Genomic DNA, 24,364 nt, shown 5'->3' on the forward strand with positions numbered 1-24,364 from the left:
ACAACACCCTAAAAATGTGTTACAGATCTTTAAAAGTATACAGAACTTCCAACAGTTAAATATATATATATATATATATATATATATATATATATATATATATATATATATATGTATGTATGTATATATATATGTATGTATGTATGTATATATGTATATATATATATATATATATATATATATATATATATATATATATATATATATATATTTTGTTACGAATTCTGGCGTGCGAGCGATTGCGTAACTCCAATCGCAACCGCATCGCCCACCGGACGGACAATTCAGTCGTGACCCTCCTGGAACTACTGCCAGGAGCCAGTCACGGGTGGGGGTTTAACCTCACCACGATCGTGCCAATTGCCCACCTTCGCAGGATAGGGTTGCTCGCCAAATTCGACCTACCTAAGTAGCTGCGCGAGTAGTCGACCGGGCAATCGTACCTCGCCGCAGGTCGGCCTAGGACACGAACTGCTTAAGCGGTCCGTTCCGTGCTATAGTGATAACCGATCGGTGTTATCGCCGATCTCGACGGTTCAGATTATTTATCGGGTGTTTAAAACCCACCTAATTATTCCACGATGCAAGATGGCATTTTCAATGGGGAAAGAAGACGCAACGAACGAGATACATTTCACACAAGGACATTTATTATTACACACACAACACAAGTAAGGCAGTCATGCAATTTACAAGCAACAAATAGAAAGTACGACTACCGACTACGAGCAATGTACAGTCACTTACACAGGTTTACTTGTCGGACACGGTGCCACCCACCCACACACACACACAAACAAAAGAAAAGACCTCCCTTTAGTGGTCGTCCAGTCTCTCTCCCACGACCGTCAGCGTGGTCGCGCCTGATTCCGGCCTCCCACGCGGCCGGCGAACCCTCTCCGGCACCCCTCATCCGGACGCGCAGGTCCACCAGACAGCCGGCACTGCTGCGCCCTCCCGTCTGCGTCTCCACCAACAGGCCCCTCGCCGGACCACGAGCGCAGGACCGAAAGAGAGAGAGGGAGAGAGGGAGAGAGAGAGAGAGAGAGAGAGAGAGAGAGAGAGAGAGAGAGAGAGACAGACAGACAGACAGACAGACAGACAGACAGACAGACAGACAGACAGACAGACAGACAGACAGACAGACAGACAGACAGACAGACAGACAGACAGACAGACAGACAGACAGACAGACAGACATCGACCCTGGCCACCAAGTGAGAGGAGCACTCGACCCTCACAGAAAGAGCTCCTGGACCAGGGAGAGAGTGACGTCGACCCTGGCCACCAAGAGAGAGGAAGTGAGCTCGACCCTGGCCACCAAGAGAGAGGAAGTGAGCTCGACCCTGGCCACCAAGAGAGAGGAATTGAGCTCGACCCTGGCAGAGAGAGTGAGGACTTGACCTCGACCACACAGAGAGGGAGAGCGAGCTCGACCCTGGCCACCAAGTGAGAGGAGCACTCGACCCCGACAGAAAGAGCTCCTAGACCAGGGAGAGAGTGACGTCGACCCTGGCCACCAAGAGAGAGGAAGTGAGCTCGACCCTGGCCACCAAGGGAGAGGAATTGAGCTCGACCCTGGCAGAGAGAGTGAGGACTTGACCTCGACCACACAGAGAGGGAGAGCGAGCTCGACCCTGGCCACCAAGTGAGAGGAGCACTCGACCCCGACAGAAAGAGCTCCTAGACCAGAGAGAGAGTGACGTCGACCCTGGCCACCAAGAGAGAGGAAGTGAGCTCGACCCTGGTCACCAAGAGAGAGGAAGTGAGCTCGACCCTGGCCACCAAGAGAGAGGAAGTGAGCTCGACCCTGGCAGAGAGAGTGAGGACTTGACCTCGACCACACAGAGAGGGAGAGCGAGCTCGACCCTGCCAGAGAGAGAGAAGCACTCGACCCCGACAGAGAGAGCTCCTGGACCAGAGAGAGAGAGAGAGAGAGAGAGAGAGTGACGTCGACCCTGGCCACCAAGAGAGAGGAAGCGAGCTCGACCCTGGCCACCAAGAGAGAGGAAGCGAGCTCGACCCTGGCAGAGAGAGTGAGGACTTGACCTCGACCACACAGAGACAGAGACAGAGACAGAGACAGAGACAGAGACAGAGACAGAGACAGAGACAGAGACAGAGACAGAGACAGAGACAGAGACAGAGACAGAGACAGAGACAGAGACAGAGACAGACATCGACCCTGGCCACCAAGTGAGAGGAGCACTCGACCCTCACAGAAAGAGCTCCTGGACCAGGGAGAGAGTGACGTCGACCCTGGCCACCAAGAGAGAGGAAGTGAGCTCGACCCTGGCCACCAAGAGAGAGGAATTGAGCTCGACCCTGGCAGAGAGAGTGAGGACTTGACCTCGACCACACAGAGAGGGAGAGCGAGCTCGACCCTGGCCACCAAGTGAGAGGAGCACTCGACCCCGACAGAAAGAGCTCCTAGACCAGGGAGAGAGTGACGTCGACCCTGGCCACCAAGAGAGAGGAAGTGAGCTCGACCCTGGCCACCAAGGGAGAGGAATTGAGCTCGACCCTGGCAGAGAGAGTGAGGACTTGACCTCGACCACACAGAGAGGGAGAGCGAGCTCGACCCTGGCCACCAAGTGAGAGGAGCACTCGACCCCGACAGAAAGAGCTCCTAGACCAGAGAGAGAGTGACGTCGACCCTGGCCACCAAGAGAGAGGAAGTGAGCTCGACCCTGGTCACCAAGAGAGAGGAAGTGAGCTCGACCCTGGCCACCAAGAGAGAGGAAGTGAGCTCGACCCTGGCAGAGAGAGTGAGTACTTGACCTCGACCACACAGAGAGGGAGAGCGAGCTCGACCCTGCCAGAGAGAGAGAAGCACTCGACCCCGACAGAGAGAGCTCCTGGACCAGAGAGAGAGAGAGAGAGAGAGTGACGTCGACCCTGGCCACCAAGAGAGAGGAAGCGAGCTCGACCCTGGCCACCAAGAGAGAGGAAGCGAGCTCGACCCTGGCAGAGAGAGTGAGGACTTGACCTCGACCACACACAGAGAGAGAGAGAGAGAGAGAGAGAGAGAGAGAGAGAGAGAGAGAGAGAGAGAGAGAGAGAGAGAGAGAGAGAGAGAGAGAGAGAGAGAGAGAGGCAGAGAGAGAGAGAGAGGCAGAGAGAGAGAGAGAGAGAGGCAGAGAGAGAGCGAGACAGGCAGAGAGAGAGAGAGAGGCAGAGAGAGAGAGAGGCAGAGAGAGAGAGAGAGAGAGAGAGAGAGAGAGAGAGAGAGAGGCAGAGAGAGAGAGAGAGGCAGAGAGAGAGAGAGAGGCAGAGAGAGAGAGAGAGGCAGAGAGAGAGAGAGGCAGAGAGAGAGAGGCAGAGAGAGAGAGAGGCACTCGACCCTGACAGAGAGAGTGAGCCCCGCGCGCAGTCCGCCTTATATAGCGCGGGGCTCCGCCCTTCGCTCATCCCCGTTTTCGGCTCCGCCTCCCTTCGAGAAGGTTCCCGAAAAGGGGCGTTCCCTCACCCCGACCGCCTCAGGCTGTTCATCCACCAATCCGCGGCGAGCTGCCCTCCCCCTTTCCTTCACACCAAGCGCGGGGAAAAATAGGCGGGAAAAAAATCCGCGCGCCCAAAAGGGAACCCTTTTGGTTCCCTTTTTCGTTCGACGGTTTTCAACGCGGCTTGTTGCTTGCGTGGAGGTTTGTTCAAAATAACAATAGAAAAAGAAAAACGGCTATCTCAAAGAGTCGCAGCCCGGTGAATACGAAGAAATCCCTTTAAACAACGGTGGGGAACTATCTGCACATAAACTTTGCGTCATAACTGATCTAAGGACCCTTTATGGTGTATTGCGAATTTCCACAGCCGTAACAATATATATTTTTTGTGACACAGAACAACTCAAAGCAGTCTTATCTTCCTTTTTTATGTGTAAAATTTTGATCTATTTTGTCTTATCTGGGATATTGGCCTTTAAAGATGAAAGGTGAAAATCCGGAAATCTCATAACTATTATTATTATTATTATTATTATTATTATTATTATTATTATTTTAAGAACAAAACTTCTTAAACAGGAATTTTTTTAATAAAAATTGCTGTAAACCTTGTGGAGGGCTTTTAGCCACTGTGGCACGAGTAATCAATTTAAACTGGGATATGTACTACGCATCTATGGCTCCAAATTTGAAAAAAAAACAGCTTGACTCATTTATTTTGCCCCGAAGTGTATGTTCCACCACATATGAAGAAATTTACAACTGTATATGCCATATCCATTGAAATTAGTAACCGTACGTGATGTGTGTATGGACATTTTTTAACCCTATGTGTGGTGTGTATGGAGATTTGTAACCGTACATGAGGTGTGTATGGAAATTTGTAACTTTTTTATGTGCCGAGACCTTTGGTGCATTGACCTCGAGTGCAGAATACATATCCACGACAGGTGTTTGCACAGCCTGTCTCGCTCCGTGCAGCAACTGCGGACAAGTTTCCAGGACCATGCTGTTTGGAAGCCTTTAATGAAGGTGAGCTGAACATGGATTGGTAAGGAGGTCATGTTAAGTGTGGTCAGGCCGAGCAAGGTTCTCTTGTCTGTTTGTGGTCTGTGTGGAAAGGTGAACCCAAGTAGAATGGGTTTTGTGGACATTTTGTTTTTCACATGCACACACAAAACAAGATTGTAACTCAACTTTGAGATGCCGTGGCACAATCAGTGCACATTGTGGACAATGAAGTTCAGCAATGCTATACAGGTGATCACAATATTTATCCACATAATCATGTTGTCACTTGTATGGTAATGCAACAAATCCTGGTTAATATCCACTTATTATGGGAGGAGGAAGGTTATGTTTTCACCCCTGTCTGTTTGGTTGTTTGTTTGTTTGTTACTTGCAAAATCGAAGATTTTTCAAGTATAATTGGTCAGTCGATTTAGCAATTTTGTCTGTCTGTCTGTTTTGTCAATTGCCTGCAGGTCACGATTCTAAATCGATCGTCATGAAACTACTGAGTTGTAGAGGTAGTCTCAACTGAGAAGCCTATTGATTTTGAAGTCAAAGGTCATCTTGAATTTAGATTTCTAAAATCGTCAGTTTTCATCCCATTGACTTAAAAGTTGAGCAGGATTTACATATCACGTCACTGAATTGGAAAACTAACTATTTGATGCCAAAAGGTCAAAGGTCAAATGATGGTTGAACTTATAAAATCAGAAATATTTATCTGAAGAATCTTCAATTGAGAATTAAACAGCAATTGCATCGTGCATTACTGAATTGGGAAACCAACTATTTGATGTCAAAAGGTCAAAGGTCGACTCAAGGGCAAACCGAAAATACATTTTCAACTGAAAAAAACATCAATTTACATCCTATAAACTTGAAAGTTGAACAGGATTTGCATAATCTACCACTGAATTGGGAAAACAACTATTTTTGAGATCAAAAGGTCAACTCAAGGACAAACTTCTAAAATCATCATTTTTCATTTGATTAACCTGAAAATGAAGCAGCAATTGCATTGTGCATCACTGAATTTGAAAACCAACTATTTTTGAGATCAAAAGCCTGGTGGTTGGCCTAGCGGTTAGGGTGGTGGCTTGGGATCCTAAATTTTTATATATTTCATGGCCATAAACATGGGTTTTAAAATTGTATAATGATGTTGGGAATGATTCCTAGAATATGGAGATTTTTGCTTTGAGCGGCCTCATGCATTTATTTTAAATTGTTTTCACTTTCCGTAGTCGCGAAAGTTGATTAACACTCGGTTGCATCAAGTTTTGTATCCGAGCTGATCGTCAAACCTGCTCGGGTGTATTATTTACAATGTTATCATTGTTTTGTTATTAATTTTGAAATTCGAAGCCATGCCATGAAAGGACTTATTAAGCTGCTCTAAACACCATAACATGGTGTGCTTTTAAAACATGGCAATCCTTCCGGGTTCTTTGTAGTTCATTGGCATAATCAACTTGGGAGATCATGACGATCATTTTTGTGCATCACATTCCACATCAGCTATAGTAGAACTCCACAAAAAACATGACACGTCGGCGCACGCAGACACACACGCAGACGTACGCGTACACCTCGTCCATTTATAATCGATTGTTATTCTCCATATGCTACATGCTTTAATAACAACCATTAGCCGGGTGTGGAATAATCAACCATTTGGGAAACTGATGTATGGAAATACAAAATTTATGGGTTCTTTATAATCCTGTTAAATCATTTTGTAACAAACCATGATACATTGGGAATTCAACATGTGAGTCAGGCTCCTCTTACATGATATCAAATGCTGTTCGTAAATGTAACCAATTAATGGTGTTTCTGCCTCGGGAATTTCAACATCTGTTTGACAAAAGGTTACAGGAAAGTCTAAATATGGTCATAATCCATATAAGTGGAGAATTTAGATATTGTCAAAATCCTTATAAGTGGAGAGTGTAGTCTGATCCGATGTACGATACCCTGTGTTACATAGCGTTGGTTCTGCCGAAGCAGTTTCTTTGCCTGGAGTTATGCTGGGCGGTTTGGCATCCGTCTCTCAGCAGTAGTTCGAGCAGGAAGTTTTAATTTGTTCATGGTGCTGGCGATAGCTCATCTGCTCTTCGCAAAGAGCACCGTGAAATCTTTAACTTACTACTAATTTATTCCGGCAGACAGTGTTCCAGTTTAAGGTCCATCCGAGGGGCAGCACACACATTCATGAAACACCGGGATGACAGTTTACAGCGAGGTCGGGATTCGAACCCAGGCTAGACTGCTTAGATGCGAGTGTGCTTAGCTTTCAGCTATCCTGTCAGGAAATCGTCAATATAGTCATAATTCCTATAAGACAGTATGGAATGGTGGGCTCCATGTTGTTGCACTTCTGGAACATCAATGATAGAACTGATTAGATGCTGAAATGGGATGCAACACTGATCTTTATGAGTATTTGATGACCAGTGAAGAGAACCATTTTTTCTCATAGACATCACGAATATATTATTAATTATGTAATATGTTCAGCTAAGTTCCCAATAAACCACTCTCTAGGTGTTTTCCGAGTCGATGTACATCAAATGCAGCCAATGATGCATCGAAAAACAACCGAGACACGTTGTCCCCTTGAGAAACAATGCTAAAGATGTCATCTGCAGAGATCCACCTCATTTATATCTCCACATGACGGACTGGCAGAAAACTGTGATGAAAACAACTTCCTGGAAGTGTTTTTACCAAAGGGTCGGCCCACTCCAGTCATAAGTTTTTGCTCCCCACTGGGCATCATCAGCACTATCAAAAGAGAATTTGATCCCTTCGATATGGTCTGGTCGACTTGAATGTCAGATCGGCTGTGACAATGTGATTGATCTACAGTTGCTTGCAAGCTGTTACTCATCATAGGCTTTTGACTTTGCCCTGTTCTGTCAAATGGAATCTTTGCACGACTTGTAGCAGGAAATACCACTCCAGCTTGAGTCGATGTTCTTTCTGATGATGAAATTAATGATTTTTTTGTATACAGTCTATACTCGTGACGGAACTAAAAACATTTACGCAGAACGGACCAGGACATAACAGAATGAAAAGAACAGTGGAAAGAGGTGGGGGAGAGGGAGTAGAACACACGAACAATCGGGTCGAGGGACAAAATTGAGCAAGACTTGGAGGAAGAAAGGACATGGTGAGGAATGATCGTAGTTGGTTTGAATGGAACTTTTATTTCTCAAAATAGGTTTGCTGTCATTTTCTCTGCAAAAACAGATCCTCTCGACTGGAGTGATCAGGAAGCTTAATTTAAATTACAAGCATTCACATAACCCACCATTGCTGTTGTCATCATCAAGTCTACCGTTTTCAGACGTCTTGATCTCTGACCATTAGTTTGGATTCTATCCCGGTCGCTCAAATCTGGACATGCTTCTGCTCATCTCTCAGCAATGATTGGAAGCACTCAACTTCAATGAAGCGGTCAGGACCGTCTCCTTGGATATATCTCAGGCATTCAAAACATTGTGGCACCATGCTTTGCTTGCCAAGCTCTCTGCATGTGGCATTAAAGGCTACCTTTATTATTGGATTTTTTATTTCCTCCACTCACACATGGCTATCAATGGAACCCTCTCCTCTCCCAGTGGAAGCTGGAGTACCCAAGGCAGCATTCTGGGTCCACTCTTGTTCCTCGTTCACATGAACAACCTTTCTGATTAAACTCGGTTGATTATCATAGTAACCAGAAACTCACCACGGCATGTAACTAGCAACTCACCACAAGTCACAAGCAAGCAGTCATATTGGACGATGGTACTTCCGCTTGGGTGATTATTTGTTCAGAGATGTTGAGGCCTTGGATCACATCACATTGAGCCGTGCTCAAGTGACTCTCCCTTCAAAATAAGAACACACTCAGCGACTCAGCTGTCTGAAGCATCTTTTGTTCAGTTCCTTTGAATTGTAATTTTCCTGGCTATCTCTAAATTTGTGGACCACAGAAAGGATCGTGTGTGGCAAACATATATCCCCTTGGTTCGGATCAATATGGCGATAGCTAAGCAGGTGTTACTAATGATTCCTTGGACGTGACAGTAAAGGGGTTTATACTTGAAATGTAGTAATGTTTGTGAAATATAATTTAATGCTATTTCGAAATTGGGCGAGGCAACGATTATCTGGTTGTTGTTTTTTTTTTCAATACAATGTCGAGGCTTGTGGAGGGGCTAGAACATATTTCTGAACAACGGATCAGGGCGTAACAGAACAAAAGGAACAGTAGAAAGAAAAGGGGGAAGGGAGGTGGAACACACCAACAGCAGGATTGAGGGACAAAATAGAGGGAGACTGTGAGAAATAAAGGATGTGGGGGAGGAATGAGGGGTAGGAGAGGACACATGGGGTGGACAAGATGGACACAGTCACAGATTCTCAGGAAGGAAAAACTGTAAACTTGGAAAGAGATGGGCTTGTGGAGAGTTAATGGGGGTAGAAAAGATCCTGACTTTGGATGGGGATGATCTGAGATGATGGTGAACAGCTGTCTTGAAGCCCTGGAGGGAAGAATGAGATTGAAGAGAGTATGGAAGTTAGCTCCACGGGTGGAGGGAAATAAGGAATGAATGAGTAGAGGTGAGCAGTGATTCTGGATTATGGGACTTTGCCAGAAGGGGTTACTGGCTGACCACATACACCCTGTAGAAATATGGGGGAGGAGCAGGGAGAGCATGGGTGGGGCAAAGGTGCAAGACTAGATCGGAGGTGGTAGAAAACAGAGAGACCGCCGACTTATCTGCATTGTGAAAGTGATAAGCCCTGGAGACTCAACTTCATCACGCGAGATTCCAATGATCTTGAAGGCCTTGGTTTCCGTGGCATCAAGCTAAGTAAGGTGTGAGGCCAGAGTGGAGTCTGCCCTCTACCCAGAGGGAAGAGCAATACAACATTGAGCTGCAGATGAAGACTCTTCGGTGGATAAAAGTTCAGGTGTGCTAAGGAAGGACTGCATGATCGAGGATCCCTTGTGCTTTGTTCCGACTGAGTATGAAAGCTAACTTCGAAGTGTGGTTTTAAAAGGTTCTTTTGTTCTGCTGCTTCTTCTTCTTCTCCTTCTCTGTGTCTTAGTCTCATCAGTAGTGGATCAGCCACTTGAATCCACCTTCTCCATTCTCCTCTATCCTCCATCTTCCTTTCTCAATCCCACGCTCTTCAAATCTCCACACTCATCAAATCTTTCCATGACCTCCCTCCACTTTAATGGATGTCGTTGTGGTGGTGGTCGTATGGCAGCTTAGCTGCCAGGGTAGCTATCATTTCTTGAAGTGCGACTGTGTCGCTGATGCAGTGCCCCTCTACCAGAACACACACTGGAACTGGTACTCATTTCGCTGACCTCGGAAGGATGACAGGCTGAGTCAACCCCCTGGTGTATTATTCAGGGGCCGACGGGGCTTGAACTCAGGACCCTAGGACCCCAAGCCATCACCCTAACCACTGAGCCAACACCAGGCTCATGATGTCATTGTCTTGATCTTTCCTTCTCCTTGACTCATTCCATGCTTTCTGTTTGGTTCTTCATCCTTTCTCCTCACCAGCTGTCTAAACCACTGCAACCCAGTCTCTCCAATCCTTTCTATGATACTTGCAACTCCAGCACTCTTGCATATCTCCTCATTCCTCAATCTCTCTCTCTCTCTCTCTCTCTCTCTCTCTCTCTCTCTCTCTCTCTCTCTCTCTCTCTCTCTCTCTCTCTCTCTCTCTCTCTCTCTCTCTCTCTCTCTCTCTTTCTCTCTCTCTTTCTCTTTCTCTTTCTCTTTCTCTTTCTCTTTCTCTTTCTCTTTCTCTTTCTCTTTCTCTTTCTCTTTCTCTTTCTCTTTCTCTTTCTCTTTCTCTTTCTCTTTCTCTTTCTCTTTCTCTTTCTCTTTCTCTTTCTCTTTCTCTTTCTCTCTTTTCTCTCTTTCTCTCTTTCTCTCTTTCTCTCTTTCTCTCTTTCTCTCTTTCTCTCTTTCTCTCTTTCTCTCTTTCTCTCTTTCTCTCATATTTTCCACACTTAGTAATCTTTCAAAGTACTTTTTCCACCTTCTCTTAATTTCCTCTTCTCCATGCAGTATCTGACCAACATCATATTTTACTGCACCACCTCCTCCCAAGTCTTGCTTTTGCTTCTGCCTCCCTTTTGATATCCTGTAGCTAATTTTCTCACCCTTTGGTGTTTCAAAATTATAATATATTAGTTGCCTCTGGGTAACTATGCCTGGTGTTGCCTTAATGGTTAAGGTGGTGGGCTTTGGATCCTCAGGTCCTGAGTTCAAATCCCGCTCAACTGTTGACTTAATACCACGTGGGTTAACTTGGCCTGTCATCCTTCCGAGGTCGGCAAAATGAGTGCCAGCATGCTGGTATACTGTGTCGGAGTGGCAACCCGTCCAGGATTGTGCCCATCAGCGAAGGAGACTGCTTAAGCGGCACCAACGCTCTGCACAGAGTATGGTCCCAATCTCCTCCTCTCCTCCTCCTCTGGGTAACTCCAAGTGAACGGCATGTCTGGAAAGACCACGGATGCCATCTACAACTCTCAACTCAGGCTGGATCTTCACGCGCAGAGTCGGTTTATCACACCAGTGAGTTAAGCATGGCAGACAGGGAACCGTGCCAGTGACTACACGGCAGTTAATTACTTGGCTGAGCAAACCACTGCCGTGTGCCACATTATGTGGGCTACCCTTACAACTAGAGTCTCAGACCAATTATCCCCCCCCTCCCTCGAGGTATGCTATATCAGACAAACCACAAGCAGGATAAATCATGACACGTATCAAGACTTTCATGAATTTATTAGACAGGCTGGAAGAGAAATTGTCACGTCTTCCAGCATCTTTTCCCCTGGGACACCAGGTCACTGTGGCTTCCACTGCGGTGCAGCTCGTGTCAAGCCCAAAGCAATGGTTTGTGAATGCTTTGGTACAGGGAATGGTTTGGTTTGTTCAGGCTCCGGTACAGGGAATGCTTCCAAGTGAGGCAATGTCTGTAGCGTGCAATGAAGTGGATTCTAGAGAATGGTGTGAAGTTTAAGAGAGTGTTAGAAATAGAGATAGAGAAATAAATAAATAGACAAGTAAAATAAAAATATAAAAGGGGGGGGGGGAGGGAACAAAACCCTATCTTCTCACATGCGCAACACATATTTGTCACAAATATGATTTACCTAACTTCCAAACAGAATACTAAATAAATAACTGACTAATAGTTATGTGTGCTTCCAGGATTGCATTGGCAGCACAGCCGCACCCCCAGAAAATGATGCAACCAGTAGCCACAGGCTGCACACGATAGCTAATCACATCTTGTACTTCCTCATTCTACCACCATGTCTCCTTTTCCTTGGGTTTTCCTCATTTAGTTCTTCCCACCATCTTTTCAGCTGCTATGACCAGGGTTAGTTTCACATTCTTCTCTATTCCTTCTCCTCCTTCCATCCTCGTTTAACTCCCTCTGCTTTCTCTGGGCTTCCTCTTTGAAGAGGACCAGCTTCTTTCCTATCAGATTACACAGTTTAACCTTCGCCTTGTCATATTCTTAATTTGTGTTTTATTTCTTCACCTCATGTCCATTACTAACAGCCTATGTTGGCTCACCCCTGCTTCACCAAATATAACCTTGCATTTTATAACCTGCTTCCTGTTTCTCTGTCTTACCAAAATGGCAAGATATAATCAATCTGGCCACTATTATTAGATTCACTATATATGTTAGATATCCCTTATTGTCGGGTTTTCCGTGTGTGTGTGTGTGTGTGTGTGTGTGTGTGTGTGTGTGTGTGTGTGTGTGTGTGTGTGTGTGTGTGTGTGTGTGTGTGTGTGTGTGTGTGTGTGTGTGTGTGTGTGTGTGTGTGTGTGTGTGTGTGTGTGTGTGTGTGTGTGTGTGTGTGTGTGCAACGCGAGGCTCCACAGCACAAACCAGCAAACCGATTTTGATGAAACTTTGTCAACATGTGCAGTATTTGTTGGGAATGTGCGTGTTTGAATTTCGTTGCCAAGCAACCACCCGTTGCTGTGCAGCGGCCGAAAAATCGCATACAGTATTTTCAATACTTGTGCTTCAGTTTTGAATGTGGAGAAGCGAGACTTCGGAATTAAACACTTCGAGATATTTAGAAAATTTTACTCGAGCCGATTTTTGATTGAGGTTTTATTTTTCAAATGGTAGTCCTTCAGAAATCGGGTGTCTATTCACCGTCATTTTTATGAGGGGCTTAGGAAAGTGGGCGGAACTTAGGGAAAGTGGACGTGGTTGACGAAAATTGGGAGTGGTGTAGGAAAGTGGGAGTGGCGTAGGAAAGTGGGTGTGGCTTATGAAAATATTGTGTGGCTCAGGAGGTGTGGTCAAACAAGAGCATTGAGAGAAGTTTATCGGGTTTCGTGTGTGTGTGTGTGTGTGTGTGTGTGTGTGTGTGTGTGTGTGTGTGTGTGTGTGTGTGTGTGTGTGTGTGTGTGTGTGTGTGTGTGTCTGCAACATGAGGCTCCACAGCACAAACCAGCAAACTGATTATTTTTCAAATGGTAGTCCTTCAAAAATAGGGTGTCTATTTACCGTCATTTTTTATGAGGAGTGCCAGTTGGCATAATACGCAATAGGAAAAATCTAGCCAGGCAGAGGAACAATTGTATGTGAACCAATACGTCTTAGCAATGAATCTTCGCCGGTGGATCGGTCAGAATGAAAAGCATCGTATCCAGCGCTTCAATCCTAGCGAATCCCTCGTCGCCTACCAGCTTGTCTCCACTTTTGTGGGTTTACAGATGTCTCTCTTTTCTGAACCATGTATTCACAATAAATATCTCAAGGCTCTGGGCAATCTCAAGAATCCTCTCCCTTCATCAATTATAACCTTCTCTCTCGCTGATACCCTCCTGATTTGATATTTTAATTGCTGTCTAAATCATTGGCTCTTAACCTGGGGGGCGTGAGTAATTTCCAGAGGGGGGCACGAGCCCGGAGAAAAAAGTATGAATTTCTCTAATTATTTTTGGAATTCTCTAAACAAGTGTTTGCATAATATCGTGATGAATATTAAAAAAACAACAAAAGTATCGCTTTTTCATTTTCTATTCGCATATAATAATTAAATTCGTATATTTTCTATTTGTATATAATATTCGTATATATAATTTTCTATTCGTATATAATAATGTTCGTTTTCTATTCGCAACAGCCTACCATTTTCTGCATTAAAATTGCTTTTAAAATTTAACATTTATTTTAATTTAATATTAAAATTTATATTTTAATTTTAACAGTAAAAAAATATATTCACAGATTTGCAGTTCCCATTTCAAAGTAAATCATTTGCAATGAGTGCAAAAAAGTGGAAGTATCTTGAGGAATATATTCGATTTGGATTTGTGTCCCTCCAAAAGGGTGACACAGAGGTACCCCAGTGCATAATATGCTGCAAGACTCTGAGCCATGATGGCATGCAGCCCACACACTTGGAACGCCACTTGAAGACAATGCATCCTGCTCTAGCTGCCAAACCCAAAGCATTCTTTGAAACAAAAAGGCAGTCCTTGAGGGCAGTCTAAGATGGACAGCAGTGGAGCATTTCTGCACCAGACTTCAAAGGTTGTTGAGGCTTCCGATGAGATCACCATGTTGATTGCAAAGAGCAAAGAGAGCCATAACATTGGAGAGACTCTTATAAAACCAAGTGTACTGCGTGCAGCAGAGCTCGTTCTGGGGAAGGATAGTGCAAGCAAGCTTTCCCAAATCTCTCTGTCAAACGATACCGTCAAGGGAAGATCGATGAAATGTCTCAAGACATCAAAGCTCAAGTTCTCGTCCAAGTAAGAGCTTCTCCTGTATTTGCTATCCAGTTGGATGAAACGACTGATGTTGCTCAGTGTTCTCAGCTCCTGATGTATGCTTGTTTCGTGTCAGGCAAGAGTGTAAAAGAGGAAATGTCCTTCTGCCATCCCACACCAACAGATATTTTTCAAGTGGAATCAAACTTCTTCCAGGAAAATCAACTTTCGTGGGACTCGCTGGTAGGGGTGTGTACTGATGGAGCTCCGGCCATGCTTGGTTTGCAATCTCGTTTCATAACAAGAGTGAAAGAAAAAAGTCCATCTGCTATAGTTACGCACTGCATCCTTCATCGTGAAGCCTTACCATCCAGAACCCCACCTGCTGAAATACGGGATGTCATGAACCTGGCTATCAAGGTAGTCAACTTCATCAAACCTGGAGCCTTAAACAGTCGTCTCTTCAATCAGCTGTGTGTGGATATGGATTCTGAACATCAAGCCTTGCTTTTCCACACAAACGTACGATGGCTTTCGAAGGAAAACATGCTTGGACGGCTTTATGAACTACGACAAGAAGTGGCAACATTTCTAGATTCGCAGCAGAAAGCAGATCTCAATGACAAGTTCCAGTCTGAAGGATTTTTGCAATCTCTAGCTTACCTGGTGGACATCTTTGAAGCGATGAATGCCATCAACCTCAAACTCCAAGGGAAAATCATCAACATAACCATGCACCATGACGTCATTCGAGCCTTCATGGCCAAACTCGACCTCTAGAAATGTCGAATTTAGGATGGAAATACAGCCAGTTTTGCTAACTTGGATTCTGATCTCATTCACAGTTACCTTGATTCTGAGTTAAGGAAACAAATAATTACTCATCTGACTGAATTAAAAGCAGAATTAACCAGATACTTTCCGGATATAGATGAGAAGTGCGAAGCCTGGAAATTCATTAGGAACCCATTTCAATGTGAAGTAGCTGATATTTTAGACGAAGTGCAAGAGGAGTTTCTTGAATTAAAGTTCAACTCTTTGGCTGAAGAAGACTTCAAAAAACTGGATCTAGAGATGTTCTGGGTCACATACCTTCCTGTTTACCCTTTGACCTCACATCAAGCTCTTCGGGTTCTAACAATACTTGGATCAACGTATCTTTGTGAAGCTGTATTTTCCACGCTCGTTGCTGTCAAGACCAAGTACAGAAACAAGCTGAACATTGAAGGGGACTTGCGTTGTGCTCTCTCTGGCATCCGACCACACATTCAAGATCTAGTAGCTGAGAAGCAATGTCAAGTATCTCATTAAGTATACTGTCTATATGAGTGTTGCTTATACAGAATCTTTCTTCAATAAAAAGACTAAAAACACATTTTTTCAGTTTTTCCTTTTAATTCAGGAGAGATTTTTTTTATCATTTGGTTGAAGATGTGAAGGGGGGGGTGAGGGGGGCGTAGAGGCAAGGACCAACTACCAACTTCCTTGGCTCACAGAGGGAGCTCGTCCGTTCTTTGTCAGGTGTTGTTTCTAATAGTTGGCAGGGTGTTACAGACACCAATGGCATGCCAGTAAGGAGAGTCAGTTTTGTCGCCGAAATCCTCTGACCTGAAACAACTAATCGACAAAGTGGAGTCCCTGCAGCAGATCTAGATTTTACATTTCTCAAGTGTGAGTTTCATTTCACTGGTTCTCGTGGATTCACCATCCAATACAATAAAGGTGGATATAGCTGCCATTCATGGCATGGAATTCCTCAACCCGCTTTTGAGGCCAATGGGTGAACCCTCTATTTCCCATAAATCCAATAATATAATAAGAAATACATTTTGAGATGCCTACAACTTGGAAGTGGCAAAAGGTACTCTGTCTTTTGAGTGTGAAAGCTTGGGTCAAAACCCAGGGTTAAAAGTTTGAAATTCATACACTACAATGGCCAAAAGTATGTGGACACCTGCTCGTCCACCATCTCATTCCAAAATCATGGGTATTAATATGGAGTTGGTCCTCCCTTTGCTGCTCTAATAGCCTCCACTCTTCTGGGAAGGCTTTCCACTAGATGTTAGAACATTGCTGCAGGGATTTGCTTCCATTCAGCCACAAGAGCATTTGTAAGGTCGGGCACTGATGTTGGGCGATTAGGTCTGGCTCGCAGTCGGCATTCCAATTAATCCCAAAGGTGTTCAATGGGGTTGAGGTCAGGGCTCTGCACAGGCCAATCAAGTTCTTCCACACCGATCTCGACAAACCATTTCTGCATGGACCTCACTTTGTGCATGGGGGCATTGTCATGCTGAAACAGGAAAGGGCCTTCCCCAAACTGTTGCCGCAAAGTTGGAGGCACAGAATCGTCTAGAATGTCATTGTATACTGTTGCATTAATATTTGCCTTCACAGGAACTAAGGGGCCTAGCCCGAACCATGAAAACAGCCCCAGACCATTATTGCTCCTCCACCAAACTTTGCAGTTGGCACTATGCATTCAGGTAGGTGACGTTCTCCTGGCATCCATCAAAGCCAGATTCGTCTGTCGGACTGCTAGATGGTGAAGCGTGATTCACCACTCCAGCCGAAGCTTGGCATTGCTCATGGTGATCTTAAGTTTATGTGCGGCTGCTTGGCCAGAGAAACCCATTTTGTAAAGCTCTCGACGAACAGTGCTTGTGCTGATGTTGCTTCCAGAGTATGTTTGGAACTCGGTAGTGAGTGTTGCAACCGACAACAGACGATTTTTCCACGCTACGTGCTTCAGCATTTGGCGGTCCCGTTCTGTGAGCTTGTGTGGCCTACCACTTCGCGGATGAGCTGTTGTTGCTCCTAGACGTTCCCACTTCACAATAACAGCACTTACAGTTGACCGGGGCAGCTCTTGCAGGGCAGAAATTTGACAAACTGACCTGTTGGAAAGGTAGCATCCTATGACGGTGCCACGTTGAAAGTTACTGAGCTCTTCAGTACGGCCCATTCTACTGCTAATGTTTGTCTATGGAGATTGCATGGCTGTGTGTGTGATTGTATACACCTGTCATCAATGGGTGTGGCTGAAATAGCCGAATCCACCAATTAGAAGGGGTGTCCTCATACATTTGGCCATGTAGTGTATATGTTTGCATCTAATACGTTTGAACCTCCCAAATATGGAGCACCATATTTATAGTGGGTCATAACTTAGTGTGAGACTACAATGTTTTTTTTTTTTGCTTTTAGGGTCATTTCATTTATAAATGTATTTTTGGAAATCATTCATCAAATTTGAGATGCTCACATGGAAACCACTGGGTGAGTTGTGTTGAACTTACCCTCACCAAAGTTACACGCAAGCAAACGATTTTGCTAAAATAATTCGAAAAGTTGATGTGGTAAACCTGATGTGTTTGCATGTGACATCGAGTAGTGCCCAAACACCGTGTTTGTACATGGTAAAGAGGTTCTGTCTTCCCCTGCCAGTTGCTGCAGAAAGTACCAGATGAGGTGCTTATGGTTGCTTCATCCACGTTGTGCAACTTGCTTCTGGAATTTTCTCCCAGCAAGGAGGTAGGCGATGGGGATGTGGAGGGATCTTGAGGAAGTGTATTTGTGCTATTGAAATAGTCGAAGAAAATTTGTAAAATCGAAAGTTCTCTTTCGACGAGTTGTCGTATTGACAATGGTGTGACCTGTCTCACAGCCCATCTTGGAGTCTGGAGCAGTAGACCTGCTGTGTGATCTCACCCAAAGTGAAAATGCAGCGCTCCGTGTCAACGGGGTCTGGGCCTTAATGGTTGGTACTCATTATGTGACCACAATGGAAGTGTACCTGAATGGAATCAATTATTGCCTGGGTATAGATTTTACCATAGTTACGTTGTAATTTGGGTTAAGAATCCAGCACGGTGTAAACTGTCTGCGTGGAGAGTTGGTTTACATGAGAATGTCGGGTATTCGTGGCTCTTTGGTGTGGACAAGGGTGTATTTGTGGTGCCACATTTCGCAGTTGATTGGTACCGAGCATATGTGTGGTGCCACGTTTCTCAGTTGAGGTATCGAGCATACATGTGCCACGTTTCGCAGTTGATAGGTACCGTGTTCCTTCAGAACATGGCCTTTCAAGCAGAGCAGAAGGTGAAGACTGACATTTTGCAGAAACTCGGTTCAGAACAACTTCTCCGGCTCCTCTCGGACTCAGACATCACCGTTATGATGAAAACACTCGGACTTCTCCGTAACCTGCTTTCCACCAAGCCAGTGAGTCATGATGATGTGGGTTGTGGGGGAGGAGGGAGGAAGTGGAATTTGCATTCTCTTTCATTATTTAGCCTCTGTCTCAGCTTTCTAACTTTGCTTCATTCTCTGTCACACCTATTTTTTTACTTTGTGGCCCTTCTCTTTATAGCACATCGACTGGATCATGAGTGGACATGGGAAGCAGATCATGCAGATCGTCTCCCTCACATTGGAGGGTGCTCAGGACCCTGAGGTCACCGAGCAGGTGGGATCTGAGTGACATTGGCTTAGCTGTGGGGTACAGGAGAAGAATAATAAATAGGGAGAGGAGGGATGAGAGGAAGCTGGCTAATAGACAAGAACAGGTCCAGGAAAGATTTGGGGGAGGAGTGGATGTGGTCGGAGATAATAATGTTGCATTAACTCCTTCCTTTAGACTCTGTGCATCGTAGCAAACATCGCAGATGGAACCCTAGCCAAAGAGCTAATCATGTCACATACAGATGTCCTTCAGAAGATGAAGTTCTATCTGGTAAGGCATTTTTGTTTACATTGGGTATTGCCAGTCTTGATAAAGATGACACTTCTGGTATGTGCTGTTATTGAATTTGGCAGTGTTCATGCCCCACAGACACACTCCAATGTGAAGCTCCAGATCGCGGCGACACTTTGTGTATCCAATCTGGCGTGGCACGAAGAGGAAGGTAACTGAGGGAGATCCGTACAGTGGGCAAGGGGTTTGATATTGAGCTGACTTGTGCAGGACATGTATTCAGCATTTACAGAAGAAATACTTGTGGGAAAAGGGGGTCAACAAATGTTTGTCTTGTGAGTGATTTTGTGAACATGGTACTCTCCACATGCACGGGGAACAGGTGCACTGGAGAGGCAAGCACGGTTACGAGACCTTGGCTTTGTCGAGATCTTGCAACAGCTTTCCCAGACTGGTGATCCATCACTGGCAGACAAGTAAGTTGGTCGTTTGTAGTTTTGATACTTCAAAGCAGTAAATTTTGATGTTCATTCTTTGAGATTATGATTTTCAGTGATCATTTCCATTCTGGTTACATACGTGCTCCATCAGTTGGTGGCAAACCATTTTTTTTTCATCTCATTTATTGCCCTGGCCCCATTACTCAAAACTCGGAAAATTTAACCACTGGATAAGAGCAATCCTGTGGTTAAAATTCTTATTCAATAGTTGACTAACTAACTGATAACTACGGTTGTTCAAAGGTGGATTGGGGTAGAATAGCTATCTGCCGGATAAGGGCTAGATAAACTTTTGATGGGAACATGGCATCCCACAATGCATTGCACTCTTGTCTGCTGGCAAAACAATCATGGCAGTAGAAGACAGTCAAACTAGAAAGAGGAAGGCAAACTTTACGCCAACCAAACGTGATATGCTGTGTCGGGCGACAGAAGAGTATGTAAAAGTAATCGGGAGTAAATTCTCCAACACAGTAACAAATGATGAGAAGAGGAAGACGTGGTTGGCGATCGCATCCATGCCTTCCACACCTTTTGAACCATGCTTTTTGAATTTGACAAACCCATGTACACCTTAGTATCCATATATAAGGTGTGCTACGTGTGTCGGAGGAGACTCGGATAAAGGTATCTGGAAAAACACTTTATCCTGTGGATAAAGTCATCCAGGCTTTGAGCAATGGAAATTATTCAATGGATAAATTTTATCTGCCAGAAAAGTAATTTATCCACAGGAAAGAGCTTATATTATCCAAGCTTTGAGCAAGCAGGGGCTGGTGTTTACCGTGTCTTCTGGTGTCTTAACCAACCATGGCCGTGTATGAACCGCAGCCCTGTTTTTCACCCTTAAGAGAAATGCATATATTGATCATTTTATTTTCTGATCTAGATCTAAATACCTTTGGACATTAACTTTGTATGGAACAGTGACGGAGGTATCAACATGCTTACTCCCATGTCTGCTTAATTTTGTCTAACCCTCTTATTCTCATTTTCAAGAAGTTGAAGAGAGAGGAGAGGAGACCCAATAAGTTTTTATTTTTATTTCTTACTTTTTAATATTATAAAGAGGATTTTTTGTTACTAGAAAATGGAAGAAGAGGGATTCATACCAGTATCATACATATTTCTTGTGGATTTATGGCCCTAAAAAGGGCCGTTTGGGTTTAATGAAACTTTTCAGCTTAATCCGAGGAAATCCTCATCAATGCTTTCCTCATCGAAGACGACACGCGACTCCTTGTCCGAATCAGGGTAGAGCAAGTCCCCGTCGCTATCACCGTCATTTGCAGCCTCCTCCTCCCAAATTTTGTCGTCCTCTGTGCCGTCCATGTTGTTGGAGATGTAGTATTTCAGAAATGCTCACAAGATGATGTCCGAAGGTATCTCCTCCCACACCTTGATGATCCAGCTGCAGATCATCAGAAGGTCAACCTTTCTCATCCTCCCGCTCTTTCGTGTAGGTCTTCTCCCCACTTATTATCCAGTTGGACCAGCAGCAACGCAGCCCGTCCTTGAACGGCTTGTTGATGGACACATCGAGGGGCTGCAGGAGCGATGTCATCCCGCCTGGGATGACAATGAGATTGGTGTTTGTCCGACAGAGCAGCGCTTTGGTGTCATCAGTCTTCTGATACTTGAACGCATCCAGGACTAGCATGCTCCATTGTTGGAGAGACCGCCATCCGGTCTACTACTCCAGACCGGGCGCACCCAGTCCTGGACCAGTCCCTCGTCTATCTTCCCCTTCTGCTTTGCACGAACAATAACGCCAGTTGGGAACCTGTTTTTGGGCATTGTCTTCCTCTTCAACATGACGTATTGTTGTGAGCCGGGGTTCGTCGGCGATAAATGACCGCTTGGTGGAGCAGTTGAGTCGTCTCCCACTGAACACCCGAAATTTAGGTCGTGTCTCTCGGATAAGTCCGAGAGTTCACGGGTCTCTTAGCGGACCGTGGTCGCCAATATTTCGACGGCGTGGGGTAGGGTTAATTGCCTAATTTTAATATACCTAAATACCCACGTCGTCCAACTACCGGGGAAAACCATACCCTCGACGGACCTCGGGCGGAACGGACCGTTTACCGAGCCCGATCCGGGTGTGAACCGAGCGGGGATTACCAAGATCCGTTGGTCCAAATGGCAACTTACTATTTCTCAATACGCACCTTGCTAGGCCAATGAAAGAAAACACGAACAATGAACTGGAACGTTTAACAGGGGTTTATTTATAACAATAATCGGGGAGGGGGAGCACAAAAAGAGCAGAGTTATCCGAATATGAAGAAATGTAATGTACAATGAACAATGCACTTAATGATTCTACTTGCAAACGGGGCCCACGGACACACACACACACCCAAAAGAAACTGCACCCCGTGGATCTTTCGTCGGTAGAGCCTGGCCGGGTTACCTGTCCTGCCTCGTGCGGTCACACCGACCCGGACCACCACGTTGGGACTCAAACACATGACCATGGTGTTGTCAGCACCAAGACTGCAGACTGCAGACCGCTCAACCATGGCCACAGACTGCGCTGCAATCGCCACCAGGACTGCAGACCGCTCAACAACGACCACCGACCGCGCTGCAATTGCCACCAACACTCTTGTCTGTCATCCTCTCGTCTCCTTTTTCTCTCTTCAGGTGGGAGGGGTTTCTTTCCTTGCCACTCACCTCCTGATTGGACGAGGGGTTGTCGGACGACTCGTGGTCAGCCTCCCGATTGGCTGGGGCATGCGTGTGGTGCTCGCCCTTCACTCATTGGCTGGAGGAAACGGTCCATGCCCTTCCTTGGAGTGGAGCCTCGATCCGAAGCGACGGAGTCCACGCCCTCAGCTAAAAACACGTGGGCAATGGCGACTGGGTCGAGTGAGGGACGGTGGCGTTGTAGTTGTGGTTGTTGTAAAAACCTAACTAAAAAAATAACTTTGCGCACACACGAAATTCCCATTAGACAGAAGGAGGGATTCAAACTATAAACACATACTTATCAAAATAACTAAGCTACGGGGACTCTGGCTGTTTGTGTGCACAAGGTTTCCAAATCCGTAACAATATGTGGGAAGCTTCCCACTGTATGCGGTGCAGACGAGCCTGACGGTGAATCGGTCCTTCTCATGACCAGTAGTGTTGATCGTCACATTGTGCGCAAGCTTATTTGAGGTGGGTGCTCTGTTAGACTAGCTATTGTGAATAATTATTGTGATGTGAGACCAGGTGTTCTTCTTCTCTTGGTTTAATGGTGTTTTCAAAGCCACGGGGCTCTATATATACACCATGCACCGAAACTCCGGACGTTTCCGAGCTTGGCTTTATTTAATTTCCGCACACGGTTTATAAAACTCTGTACAAACTCTTCACCTGAACCGATTTTCAAAATCTAAATGGCAGAATTGAGCTAAACATCAGTTCCAACTGCTAAAAAAAATTAAAAAAAAAAGTGCTCATTTGAAATATAATTGAAATTCAGCATTGATCGTTTTTAAGACTGATTTTTTTTTTTCTAGAACCATGCAATTAACCGCACCCCCAACTTTTACCTTTTTTGCCGATTAAAAAATTGTGGCTTATACACTGGAAAATACAGTAAATCGATGATTATTCCAGCTTTCTTCTAATGGAGAATTTTACAAAAAAAAAACAATCTGACATGTCCATCACCTCTTAAAAGGATTTTCTCCCAAACAAAGCACGATAAAGTCTGGAGCAATATGTTCACCATTCATCGTGATCACTGTCAGGCTTGCATACCCGTTTCCCTACCTTGCATGCACAGCTGCCTCAACTCCTACTCCCTCCCCAAACCCCGTAACCCCTCTCCTGGCTGCCTGCCTCACTCAGTGCCTTCCCTTGGGTTTCAGGGTGAAGACGGCACTTCAGCAGTTTCCCTAGCAGGCAAGATACTTCCTCTGTTTCAGGGTGCCTTGCAAGTACCACTTTGCAATGCTCCAAATCTCATGGAAAACATTTCAAGGAAAAGCTCCCCCGAAGATTCTCATCGTATTTTCATGAAACACTTCAATCTTGTGTGACATTCGTTTGTAACTGTTTAATCGTGTGTACGTTTAAATATCAGTTTCAACAAGCAGATGTCGAATCTCTACGACTCAATGAAGTCACAAGTTTCTTCCTCTATGTCCTTTGGCTCTCAGACTACTGTCATCATTTTCTTTTTCCACTTGCTTTTCCCCTGAAGCCCCATATCGACATCTTTCATATTCTCCATATATTTGTTATTTTCTTTGTAGTTCTTTGCAAATGGCAAGAAGCTGCTAAAATTAGATTTCAGGTGGAGGTTTTATACCTGTCCAAGACTGAAGCACTGCCACGCCCCACTTTTAAAGCTCAAATGCCTGTACTCGCTTTTATCTCAGATACGCGTGAGATTGGCCGACTGGCATTTTTAATCAGCAAAATTATTCCCGAATACCTTCACATCGACAGCGCATGATATCTGAGTTTGCAAGTGATCCCTTTGCTTCAAATTCATTGAAAACTCCAACAAAACGTTCTGCACTTTATATATGAAAGAATAAAAAAGGTCTATAACCAGTTTACCAACCGGTGCCTCTTCTTTGAAGGATCATGAACAGTGGGACCACGATGGGTACCCACAGTCGTGGTGGGGGGGTCTCGTCTAGTTTGTCCACGTAACTTGACTCTTTTCATCTGTGGGAGAGTTTGCATCAGCTGAGGGAAGTTTGGAACTTTTATTTTTCATACCAAAGTAAATGGTTCACCTATTTAACACTGGATTTAATAATTATCCATTATATGATGTACAACTAAGAAATAATGATGTGAATGTTGAACCAGGTTGTCATTGGCCCACCCTTTACATTCCAAATCTCTCATGTACGCAAGTAGACATGACGGACATCCTCATGTCTCGAGCAGCCAGTTGAGCATATTGATGTATGCGGTTTA

At 44.9% G+C, this 24,364-nt stretch overlaps 1 protein-coding gene across 4 annotated transcripts in view; it reads left to right on the top strand.

Annotated features, from left to right (window-relative positions):
- Positions 1-23,998, top strand: part of ARMC8 (armadillo repeat containing 8) — a 115,896-nt gene extending 91,898 nt beyond the window's left edge. For 2 of the 4 annotated variants that reach the window (XM_085874127.1, XM_085874125.1), the window contains exons 15-23: positions 4,376-4,475; positions 17,687-17,773; positions 17,907-17,999; positions 18,314-18,463; positions 18,612-18,707; positions 18,879-18,974; positions 19,074-19,146; positions 19,318-19,411; positions 23,299-23,998. In XM_085874127.1, the coding sequence (XP_085730253.1) occupies positions 4,376-4,475; positions 17,687-17,773; positions 17,907-17,999; positions 18,314-18,463; positions 18,612-18,707; positions 18,879-18,974; positions 19,074-19,146; positions 19,318-19,411; positions 23,299-23,329 (820 nt within the window). In that variant the 3' untranslated portion in view covers positions 23,330-23,998. The remainder of the gene's footprint in view (positions 1-4,375; positions 4,476-17,686; positions 17,774-17,906; positions 18,000-18,313; positions 18,464-18,611; positions 18,708-18,878; positions 18,975-19,073; positions 19,147-19,317; positions 19,412-23,298) is intronic. The other 2 variants (XM_085874128.1, XM_085874126.1) reach the window with 1 other exon arrangement.
- The last annotated feature ends 366 nt before the right edge of the window (positions 23,999-24,364 follow it).

This window comes from Eptatretus burgeri, chromosome 3 (genome assembly GCF_056783735.1).
Source record: "Eptatretus burgeri isolate ZD-2024b chromosome 3, Ebu_testis_v1, whole genome shotgun sequence".
NCBI lineage: Eukaryota > Metazoa > Chordata > Myxini > Myxiniformes > Myxinidae > Eptatretus > Eptatretus burgeri.